Source organism: Branchiostoma belcheri, unplaced genomic scaffold, assembly GCF_001625305.1.
Source record: "Branchiostoma belcheri isolate BF01 breed outbred unplaced genomic scaffold, Haploidv18h27 scaffold104, whole genome shotgun sequence".
Lineage (NCBI taxonomy): Eukaryota > Metazoa > Chordata > Leptocardii > Amphioxiformes > Branchiostomatidae > Branchiostoma > Branchiostoma belcheri.
This window is the reverse complement of record NW_017802425.1, coordinates 182,355-193,937: the sequence shown is the minus strand read 5'-3', so window position 1 is coordinate 193,937 and position 11,583 is coordinate 182,355. Positions and strand designations below refer to the sequence as shown.

Genomic DNA, 11,583 nt, shown 5'->3' with positions numbered 1-11,583 from the left:
CCACTCGACACAACAGCCTCACCGGTAACAACGCCACTCGACACAACAGCCTCACCGGTAACAACGTCACTCGACACAACAGCTTCACCAGTAACAACGCCACTCGACACAACAGCCTCACCGGTAACAACGCCACTCGACTCAACAGCCTCTATGGTAACAACACCACTCGACACAACAGCCTCACCAGTAACAACGTCACTCGACACAACAGCCTCACCGGTAACAACGCCATTCGACACAACAGCCTCACCGGTAACAACGCCACTCGACACAACGCCACTCGTCACAACAGCACTGATAACCTCCGTACAAGATCTTACAACACCCGAAGTGACTTCTGCATTTCCAACCATCGCACAATCCGCAACGACGGAGGGACAATCAACCTCGACCAACGTCTACAGCACAGAAATGGTGTTCCAAACAACTGACGCAGAGATCGAAACGTCATCAGCCGTGTACGAAACAACTGAGCTACAGGATACTACAATCACCCCAGAAGAGGTAACGACCACTTCCCCGGAAACAGCAGAAGATCCAGTCCAGGGTGACGTGTACTGTAACTCCACCACCATGTGGGTCACCTTTCTCCTTGACGAGCTGGACGGATATGACGTTTCCGGTATGCGACTGCGTGACCCATCATGCACTGCGGAAGTCAATGGAACCCACGTGACTTTCGTCTCTGCTCTTGGCGACTGTGGAACAACATCACTGGTGAGTCTTACTCTATAGGTTGATCTAGCTTCAAATCACATTGGACCACGAGTTCCACGATCTCATACATTTGCCAAATGATACTAATCTTTAAGGATGACTATCATAAATGTTTCTCATTGATTATGCTAATAAGGTCATCATTTGCATAAATTGTATGATCTTCTCTCCCCAAATATCAAATGTTTGAAGTCTGTGCACGCTTGATGATTCATGATATCAATTTGTAGGAAAACGACACGTCCAACAAGATCGTCTACACCAATGAGATCGTTGCGCCGCTGGAACAAAGTACGACGGACGGTGCTGCCAATGACGTCATCGCGAGGCCTGAGGAGGATCGCTGGACGATCAGCTGCAGATATGTCCGAGATGACACCATAGCAGCCGACACCCTGTTTCCTGTACCGGCACCCAGGTAACACTTTAAATTTGTTCCCCCATAAACTATAGACACTCCATAAACATGGCAGATAAGGTACTGATGAGGTGAGATGGTGAAACTATAGACACAATGAGGACTACATTCTTCTTAGTTTGGCCCTTACTGTTCCATCAAGTCTGTCCTAAAAAATATGTCAATAGTCATTACTATCATAAGGACAAAATGTTCGTCATTTTCACAAGCAATCCTGGCCAGAACTTACCTTACTTAACACTACTCTCCTAGACCCTTCACTTTGTTACAATTCTATGACTGTATGTAGAATTGACTTATATTACTTGTACTTATCTACTGAGGAAGAAGTAGCAAACAAATAGATAAGTTTTATCATTCATCCCTTCCCCATAGCGTGGTTATCCTGTATGGAGACGGCTCCTTCACCTTCAGTATGAAACTGTATCCGTCCGCTGGGTTCACACAGCCGTACACAAGCACAGACTTTCCCGTGGAGGTAGGAACATTGGACTGACTTTATAGGATTTATTGATTCCAACACGTTTTTAAAAAGAATGGTTATGATAGTTATGTGTTGGAGAAGAGGTTCTTTATAATATGTTTTATACTGTCTCTCATCGTCAGTGAGATTGTGGCCTTTTATCTCTAAGCCAGGAGACTGGCTATCATAATAGTGAATAGACACTCAGGATAATTTATCACATTTTAGATGCTTTGGTAGAAAAAGTCCCATCCGATATTGTAGAAAACCACATTAAGCATGCTTTATAAGACGTGTTTTCTTCTGCAATTAAAGGTAACGATAAATGAAGATGTGTACTTCGGCGTGTCAGTGGACACCTCCGTCTCCGGCCTGGTCCTGTTTGTTGAGAACTGCAAAGCGACGCCGTCATCCAACCCTGACGACTCGACACAGTACTACTTCATACAGGACGGGTAGGGATATGTTTTCCATGTGATTGATTCCATTGTTTGATAGCATGGAATTATATCTGAATTCTGGCATACCTATTTATCTGTGCAAATAAATAAAACAAACGGTGACGTAAGAGGTATCAAATAAACACTATTTCTGAAATCTTTAAAGAAAACACATCTAGTCGACGTAGGCCTTACTGTCGTGATCTAATCGTGTTTGTTGATTGCTGCCTTCCAGATGCCAGAAAGACGACACCCTTCAAGTGTTTTCAACGGACTCACCGACTTCTCTGAATTATGGAATTTCCGCCTTCCAGTTCGCCAACGAATCACAGGTAGAGCTTTAATGTTCAATAGAGTGCAACCTTTTCATCTATTATGTTCAGACCTTCATAACTTTTAACTATTCCATGTTATGGTGATACATCTAGAAATTAATAAATATATCAATGAGTAAAGTTTCACCAATATACACTCGATTCTTCAGTTGGTCTTCATTCGTAAATCATAGAATTTTTAAAAATCGTAATCCGTCAGACACGTAATGTAAATTTCATATCGTTCCTGTTGTATTCAGCGCACTTATACCATTATTGTATCGATAACTGTTGACAACAAACATCTTGTTTAGCCGTATGTGTACCTCCACTGTGACGTCATGGTGTGTTTGGAGGACAACCCTGGTTCGCGATGTGACCAAGGCTGCAGCAGCTCGCGCAGGCGCAGACGTGCCGCAGACAACGGTCTGGAAGAGCGCGTTACCTTGGTGCAGGGTCCTATCGTGCTGGTTGTTCAAGAGACTTTTACCGGTGAGAGAATATGCAGTTTAAAGATTTTATTAATGTGCACTGTGCCTTATCGTAAGTTCAAAAGTTGTTTGTTTTCGTCACCCCTTTCAATATTCATGTAGACAGTTGTTTTTAATTTATTTGCACTGTCAAATGTCTAATCCTATTATGGTTGAAGTAGGACCCTGTACATTGCCTCAAGTAATATTGGAGATGTCGAATTTTGGTTACCGTTTTTGTCCGTTTTAGCATGTGATGCCACCTGCCACGAGCATGCATCGTGTAGCCCTCTGACCCAAGAATGTGTGTGCGACCCGGGGTGGGTCGGAGATGGCGTCTACTGTCAGGGTAAGTACTGACTTGTTCTCGGGCGTGTCGGTATAACGTTTTCACATCTGTGGAGCCTGAATAGTATGCAATCTATTGTGAAACTGACAATACATTGACATGTGCTCGCCTAGAGTATACCGACTTCTGGCCTCGTTATAGAAAGTTGAGGCAAATTGAGGCACACTGTTCTACCTTTTGATTGGCTACCCTCTTTGTTGAGAATAGAACCAATGATATGGAATATACGGTGACTGAAATGAACTGTTACAGATTTTGACGAGTGCACCATAGTGTCATGTGGGGACAACCGGCGCTGTGTGAACACACCAGGACGTCATGTGTGTGAGTGTGTGCCCGGCTTCCTGGAGGTGGATGGGGTCTGTGAGGGTAAGGCAATGGATCTAATGTTTACCTTCGCAGAAGGAAACATTGTTTTTGCTCCGTTTCCTCTTTTTCCGTTTCGTTGATGGATTATCCGTGACGATAGGCAGTATTATGTTAATCAGACCAGGGGCTAATGATCTGCCAAATATATAAATCGTCTAAAGCGTCGATAACCATTTCAATGTTATTTCCAGCTGCCGTGGCGTACAGTTCCACCTCCCGTATAATGGCCAAGAGTTTCTCCTCGGCGCTGGAAGATCCGGAGAGCGAAGAGTTCGTGGATCTGGTAGAGGAGTTCGTTTGGACGGTATGTATCCACTTTCTGTCGTTGTCATTGTCTGTTCCATATGAACAATTTATATACATGTACGCATATGCATATGAGATGTGTAGCCTCCTGTAATGAGGAGACACAAAATTTCATTATCTATCTTACACACAGTGTCATTTTACTCCCTTAGTTGGAACCTCTGTACCGTCAAACGAGCCTGGCCGGAGACTTTCTCGGGATCGCCGTCGTCGGCTTCCGACAGGGTAGTGTTCTCGTGGATCACGTGATTTACATCCGGGGTTCTGCAGACGTCTCTCTTCCCACAGTGTTAGAGGAGTTCAAGGTCCTTGTGAAGAAAGCCAACGGAACAGCTCTTCAAATCGACGTGAATGACGTTTCAATAATAGGTAAATAGTATATTATAAATGTATACATGTGTCCCGAAGAATGGTAATATATAGTGCGATTATGTTTCTCGTTTCGTTGAAATGGCGATCGAGTGGCTAGGGTAGCGTGCACGAGATGGAGAGAGCAAGGGTTCCATCCCTGGCATTCCTGGCTACACGTTGTGTCCTTGGAGAAGGCGACTTCGGTTGGGGAGGTGAAAGGCGGGTGAAGAAGAGAGCTGAGCTCCGTCATTAACTTTGTCTATCCTGATTCATCTTTCCTTTTACGCTTGTCAATATTACTTACTAAATTACGCAGGCAATTATGTTTCATGGGACACTATTTTCTCTCAAACCAGACTATGACGAGTGCTCGGACCCGGACAGCGCGGACTGCTCCGCCCATGCCACCTGTCTCAACATGGAGGGCTCCTTCTCATGCAGGTGCACCATGGGATACCAGGACAAGTCCCCGGATCAAGACACACGTCCGGGGAGGGTCTGCGAATGGCAAGGTATTAAAAGCAAGCAGTGTCTTTATGGTAGCATGACACAGTTTAATTTGCCCTATGGGGATTTCTGAGCCCTCTTAGAATGGCACACTGCGGATGTCAAATGAACAACAGCCGACTTACCACGAAAGCCAGTTGCGTAATAATATGGGATCATATGGCGTATGTATATTGGAAAATCGTCAAATCATAGTCTCGAAGCCGACGTATTCCATTCCACACAGAACAATTGACTCCTGACTGACGCTCATGTGAGACTTTCTACCCATTCTCCAAGAATTTCGTCCGTACTACTTTGCAAACCCGCATCATAGACTCACTAATCATAATAGGATGTTCTGTAAGCTTCTTGTACAATGCACGGGGTTATGTCTCAGAAGTTCCACTGACTGCGAACATTTGACATTTCAAACACATCAACACTGTAAGAACATATATATGCTGTTTATCAAGTTTACCTTCGAGATATCAACTTGTTCTGCAACAAGTATTACTAAATGGACTTATAATATAAGCACAAACCATTTTTCCGAGAGGAGATCCCCTGTAATCATGTGGTTGTTTGTTGTTGCAGGTGTCTCGGATGACTGGATTCCGGCAGCTGCAGGTACCGCAGCTGCAGCGGCTCTGGTCCTGGTCATCATAACCACCGTCGTGTGCCTTCGTCGAAACAAGCGTAATAAACGCTCGAAAGATGTGGAATGTGAGACTTTAATACTACTTTACTTAGAATTACGAACCTAATGCTGCTCATATTCACAGTAAGGACCTACCTGTACAGTATTTCAATTATAATGAAAATCACCGAATGATAAGTACTTTTCCGTCTTGCTTTGCAGTTACGGGGCAAGACAACTTTGCTTTCCTACAACCACCAAGTGGACCACCAAAAACCAGCACGTACAGGGATTGCGACACCTACTTCTAGATAGACCCTGAAGTTTGCTAGCTTTTGGAGATTCGTCAATAAGAATGATGACAAATGAATGCAGATAAACAATAGCTACGTTAGGATATTTTATATCAAAACGGAAATAGAAACAAAATTTAATGCAGACAAGATGACGACGCACTCAACAATGTATATGGGGGTTAACTACCGATTATGCTATAATTTCTACGATCTACACCTTATGTAATGGATTCACCTATTTGAACGAGATTTAGTTGATTTTTTTGAGCGTTGATCACTGCTAGTATATCACTATATCGCAAAGAAGCGACATTCTTTTTCACAGACATGTGTACAGAATGGACGAGTTTTACGAGTATGACACCTTGTTCAAGCAAGATGAATATATATATTTTATACACGTGAGTGTAATACGGATAAAAAGCAAAATACCAGGCACTGTTATCATATTAGAGTGCAGATATTTTAATACAATGTGGTAAATGATAGATTTTCGTAAGCGTGTAATATTTCCGTGTCCCACACTCTAAGAAAGACAAATCAGAATAGATCGCTTGAAACTATGGCATTATGTTACATGTACTTTCAAATGAATCACACTGCTATGTTATATATCACTGCACCACACTCATGTCATTCTTTAAAAGGCATTTCATCACATCAAACTATCACATCACATCGCATGTTTGATATAATATGTAACGTTAACTCATAGGTGTATACCTCTGGAAATATTGATGTTGGATCAATAGATCTCTGTAACTTCTTTTCAAGTAACCGGGGAATAAATGGACGTTACGTATACTAGTACTTTCAACTCCGTTGAGTAGCTTTGTTGGTTGATAAAGTGTAAACCACAAGTTATGTGATTGTCTCCCATTGGTCTGATCACTGTCTTGAAATAGTTTCCCATGACCTGATTATGTAGAACGGAGCCCTTCACTTCTCCACCAGCTGCCGAGTTGACTCTGACATGGCGAACTGCTCGATGACTGGAGCATCTTTGGATCCAAGATTGTCGTCTGGCAGGTCCACAACCTTCACTTGGGCCCTGCATGTTGGAGATAAAATACGTTTTTAAAAAGGACACCTTTAAGCATCTTGTGGATTGCAAAGGTATAAGTACCGTAAAACTCGAGCATATATTCATTAGTACAAGGTATAAGCACAGTATAACTCGAGCATATATTCGTTCGGGAACTCAATGTTATGTCCAAGGAATGATAATAGCCTCCCTACCTAAGACGCAAGTATATCAAGGCCATAACACTCAGGATGGCCGTGGTTGTGAGGGCGCTGATGGCGATGGTTGTGATGTCAGTTTCCTGTTTTGAAATGGCGACTGGGCTCGATTTGGTTGTCATCGGTCGCACTGTGCGAACACTCGGGTTGAACGATGAGGCAAGTGCCATGACCATTACATGCTTATACCCGAAAGATTCTTCAATATCCATTTTCATTTGTTCCATTGCTGTGAGCAGGACTTCGCCTGGGAAGAGCTGGTTCGTGGCACTATTTTCCCCAGGCTTAATGACGTAGAAACCAATGACAACTTGGTCACCGTGCAGAGCATATGGGAATCGCTGAGGGGTATGGACGTCTGATGATGTGAAGTGAAAGGTAGCAATGGTTTGTCCACACCTTATAGACCTGTCGTCTGAGCATTCACGATACTCCTTCATGTTTCGTGCGCAAAATGACGTCAGTCCTGCCGCAACTGTCCCCACCAGGTTTTGTTGGAAGGCATCTGTGAACTAAAACAAAATCATATCTATATTATAATTACATGTAATATAGTTTTGGATAATTTCGTCTATTACTATATCCCATTAATCATAAAGCTACCACCAAGGAATGTGAAGGACATGTCAGTGACAGACTAAATAAAATTTCTAAACGGCAACTATGTGGCTCCAGGTGTCTTACTGAGGGACGGCTGCGGTGTGATAAATGTTTGTTAGCTTGCTTACATCTAATTTATGGAAACTACATGTAGTGTTCTTGACATTACCTCCTCCATATTCATCTCGACCTCCATCATCACAGTGTTATCCTCCACAGTTGTTGGTTTTGTTGTCATTTCAGGTATCTCTGCATGTAATAAGATAACCCAAAAGTTAGTCCCCCTTCGGCAATTCGAAACTTTTGCTACGATACCGATGAGTATATAAATTATCTGAGTGGAAAAATCTAGACACATTAACTTGAGTAAATATGGGTATCTGTTCGAAGGCGATTAGAAAAGAAAATGTTATAGAAATAGGAATATCCAAGAAATCGCTACAACTTCAAATCGGAATGAGTCTTTTTTATCAAACATAAAAATGGCGGGTTTGAAAAGAAACTATTCAAGCAGAGGCCTACCTGGAACGCAAATGCCATTACGAAGGGCGGTTTCCGGGGCGCAAGCGCAGTAATATGCCCCATGTATGTTGACGCAGATTTCGCTCACAGAACAGTTGTCTGTACCTTCATAACATTCGTCGATATCTTAGATACAAATAAAACTTGTTACATTCGGGCAACAAGGAATCAATTTTAGTATGTAGTTTCATATAAGGTATAATATCACCATGTCATTTGTAGATGTATGTGATAGGATAACAAAAAAAGTTCCATACATAAACCCGATTGCAAACAAACATCTAACCAAAGAAGCAAGCTCTACCAAAAACACAACCTTCTAGGCGAATGTAAAAAACAAATTTTTAGCTGATTGTATCGAGTAGCGCACCTCTGCACGGCTGCACAGGATCGTCTGTGAGCTCATAGCCTTCCCCACAGTAACAGGTGTAGGCGCCAGCAGTGTTGTTGCAGAGTTGATTACAGTGGTTCTTCCCGGTTTCACATTCATCCTCATCTGAAAATTCACAGTCGATTAAATGATTGTCATTGCAGTGTAACGAGGTAGATACACGGCAGATATTGTCAATAGATAGATTGACAAGGAAATAATTCAGGAATTGCAACATACTAATACTTTATGACCGTATAGTAAGAGGAAGAAAGGAGATTTCTTATAAACATTACTAGTTTCATCTGCTTACTGAACCCATCCCTTCCAGTATGTCTGTGTGTGTTTTATCAACCCGTAAGCAGCAGCAGTAAATGCCTAACCTTGACATGTTACTCCGTCGTGTGCCAGCTTGTACCCCTTCTCACACACGCACAGCGCCCCAACAGTCGCGTTGACGGTACACCAGCCAGTGTCAGGGTCACAACTAGGGTCGTCCCCTGTCTCACAGGGATTCTCCGCTGAAAAATGACAAACAAAAAGTCCTTTTTATGTTGTTATCAGCCGCAGGTATATCAACAATAGGTGATCGTGTACAAAATTAGAAGAGGTACTGCGTGTCTGTCATCAATTACTACTATTGCGGTCTTAACCTAAATTGTCATACTCATAATAATACTAGTACCTTATCATCACACACAAATTCAAAGTATGAATTCATAAGTGTAACTCCGAGGTAAACTGAACGTACGTTGACAGGATTGCCCGTCTGGTTCTAAGCTGAATCCGTCCCAACAGGAACATTTGTAGGACCCGTCCGTGTTGTCACAGCGCTGACTGCAGTTATTAGGCAGCGAACATTCGTTGATGTCTGGACATCAAGGCATAAGAATCAGAGTACAAAGCTAACAATGCAAAAAACAATAAAGCAAACAAACAACAAAGACAACACAAATAATGCCTCTAACTTTTGTCAGATTTTATGATGTTTCAGATACCCGGTGTCCTCCCATGTTTTATTGCATGCTATCAGAGGGTAATGCGCTCAGAAAACAGGCAAAGTTAACCTACCGTAACATTCAAAGCCGTTGTCCGCAATATGGTACCCAGCATAACAGTCACAGGTGAAGTTGCCGATGAGGTTGGTACAGACATGCTGGCACCGGTTAGTCTCACACTCATCTACATCTGTATAATGTAGAATATCAATGAAACAAACAATCACCAAGATGAGGAATAAAAAATGTTAAATGTTCACATATAAATTACTAGTGATAATATACACGTAATCTAATGATAACCAAGGATAAATCTACACAGTTACTGAAGGAGTTTTATTTTGATATAGTACCTTGGCAAATTGTTCCGTTGCCTTCATACCCAGGCGGGCAGTCTCCACATTCGAAACCGTCTACACCTGCCGGTGGGGGGAGGTCCGTGCAGTTCACCCCAGGGAAGCAAGGGTTGAAGTTCACTGCGCAGGCGTCAAGATCAGTTTCGCACTGCTCACCAGAGAAGCCATCCTGACAGACGCAATCTAGTCTCACAAACCTACAGGAACGAAAACAAATCAGAGGTCGGTAGTCAAGAAAAGGGCATTCCGGGTACGGAAGCATTATTTGGCTCAGCCCTCTCTCTGTCGACATGTCCTGTTGCTTCCATTGTATTGTGGGTGGGAAGCGATTTTGACAGATGATTGATAGAAAAGGTGACCTAAGGTGCACAGAGGAATTCATAAAGTGGTGTGATACTCGGTTAAATCACATTATACAATATACAACCCCTCCCACCGAAACTATAATGTACTTCCCGAAAGTTTGAAACTTTAATAAACCATTCATCATCATCAATTCTTAGATTTCTTGTGTATTATTGACAAGATATGAGGCAATGTTATGCAACAAAACAACTCTGGAAATAACGTGGGGTATCAATTGTGTGCCATTACCACCATTTCATCCGGTTCATTTTCACTCATTCAGATATTTTTTTCGGAAACTCTGGGCAAAACTGTATCTTATTTTATAGTTCAATGTCAAAAAGAATTACCTTTCATCGTCGCTGACGAGTGCCGGATCTATGGCGCTGGTCGTGTCGCAGGATCCGTTGTTCCTACAGGAGCACATGTAGACAACAGGCCAGTATTCTGCAGAACTGTTTTTCGTGTTGGTTGAGATGAGCTGTCGGGACATATCAACGTTATTAGTCAAGCCTTGGTTTTACAAGACTTATGCAAATTAAACTTCTGAAAACACATTTATATGGAAATACAAATGACCAAAGATGCACTTCATGACACACCCTACATACCTGCAGGTTGAAGAAATCGTCGCAAGTTACATTCCACAGAAGAGTGACGTCAGTTCCGTTGATAAGGACGGAGATTTCCGGTGGCATCTCATCACCAGTGTCGAACGTCATGTCGAGGCCAGCAGGATCCGTGGCGTTAATTCGTATCTCCACAACATCCCCCAGCTTAGCGTATACAGCCTCCGGTCCAGTAAGTACGGGTGGGAACGTGTCTAAAATATAAACAACAAACTAGAGTTCCACGACCTCATTTGCTAAATGATATTGATCTTTCATGCTAACCTTTACGTCTGAGGTGTTAGAAAGCTTTCTCATTGATTGCGCAAATAAGTGTTTCCCCATCAATACTATCAATGAGAAATTTATTTACATATCTATCAATGTGCCTTCTCTCAATTAGTTACAGATGTCACATATTTGAGCGTCCATTCATAGAATGGAGTAGATTTATAGAATTTTCTCATCAATCATGCTAATCATCACCTGATCTATACAAGAACCGTGCACTTACATTATAATCTTTGCAATACTAGCTACTCTTTCCCAAACATTGTGAGACATGGTTGCAAAATAGTAGTAAGGCCTTACTTTGAATGAACATTTCGTCTTCGAAGTTCTGCTCATCCTCCGTCTCCACCCTCCCGACCTCGATGTCTCCTGTCTCGGCGACGTCAAACAGACAAGACGTGTCGTTACCACAGACGTCACGCGCATGCTCCTCGAGATCGGGGTCACTGAAGGTCACTTCGTCAGTGAATTTCGGAATGAAACCCGCAGACGTAAAGTTGCTGGAGCTTTCACCAGGTTTGTAGTGGAAAATGGACTTCATCGGGCCATCATCGTCTGTCACCAGCCCTGTATTGTTGACGGTAAGAATATAACGTTGGATTTGATACGTGCACTAAAAACCCTTTTAC

At 42.6% G+C, this 11,583-nt stretch overlaps 2 protein-coding genes across 2 annotated transcripts in view; one reads left to right on the top strand and one right to left on the bottom strand.

The window, feature by feature from the left end:
• Nucleotides 1-6,486, top strand: part of LOC109476294 — a 14,396-nt gene extending 7,910 nt beyond the window's left edge. The window contains exons 5-17 of the mRNA XM_019777210.1: nucleotides 1-720; nucleotides 951-1,138; nucleotides 1,514-1,616; nucleotides 1,917-2,056; nucleotides 2,277-2,373; nucleotides 2,670-2,847; nucleotides 3,076-3,174; nucleotides 3,427-3,543; nucleotides 3,735-3,847; nucleotides 4,002-4,218; nucleotides 4,557-4,712; nucleotides 5,284-5,412; nucleotides 5,549-6,486. Of these exons, the coding sequence (XP_019632769.1) occupies nucleotides 1-720; nucleotides 951-1,138; nucleotides 1,514-1,616; nucleotides 1,917-2,056; nucleotides 2,277-2,373; nucleotides 2,670-2,847; nucleotides 3,076-3,174; nucleotides 3,427-3,543; nucleotides 3,735-3,847; nucleotides 4,002-4,218; nucleotides 4,557-4,712; nucleotides 5,284-5,412; nucleotides 5,549-5,637 (2,346 nt within the window). The 3' untranslated portion in view covers nucleotides 5,638-6,486. The remainder of the gene's footprint in view (nucleotides 721-950; nucleotides 1,139-1,513; nucleotides 1,617-1,916; nucleotides 2,057-2,276; nucleotides 2,374-2,669; nucleotides 2,848-3,075; nucleotides 3,175-3,426; nucleotides 3,544-3,734; nucleotides 3,848-4,001; nucleotides 4,219-4,556; nucleotides 4,713-5,283; nucleotides 5,413-5,548) is intronic.
• LOC109475804 (mucin-like protein) overlaps nucleotides 6,448-11,583 on the bottom strand; it is a 14,115-nt gene continuing 8,979 nt past the window's right edge. Inside the window, exons 18-28 of the mRNA XM_019776577.1 lie at nucleotides 10,667-10,878; nucleotides 10,406-10,536; nucleotides 9,708-9,907; nucleotides 9,428-9,544; nucleotides 9,108-9,227; nucleotides 8,740-8,877; nucleotides 8,357-8,482; nucleotides 7,987-8,112; nucleotides 7,634-7,713; nucleotides 6,862-7,376; nucleotides 6,448-6,673 (exon numbers count right to left, since the gene is read on the bottom strand). Of these exons, the coding sequence (XP_019632136.1) occupies nucleotides 6,562-6,673; nucleotides 6,862-7,376; nucleotides 7,634-7,713; nucleotides 7,987-8,112; nucleotides 8,357-8,482; nucleotides 8,740-8,877; nucleotides 9,108-9,227; nucleotides 9,428-9,544; nucleotides 9,708-9,907; nucleotides 10,406-10,536; nucleotides 10,667-10,878 (1,877 nt within the window). The 3' untranslated portion in view covers nucleotides 6,448-6,561. The remainder of the gene's footprint in view (nucleotides 6,674-6,861; nucleotides 7,377-7,633; nucleotides 7,714-7,986; nucleotides 8,113-8,356; nucleotides 8,483-8,739; nucleotides 8,878-9,107; nucleotides 9,228-9,427; nucleotides 9,545-9,707; nucleotides 9,908-10,405; nucleotides 10,537-10,666; nucleotides 10,879-11,583) is intronic.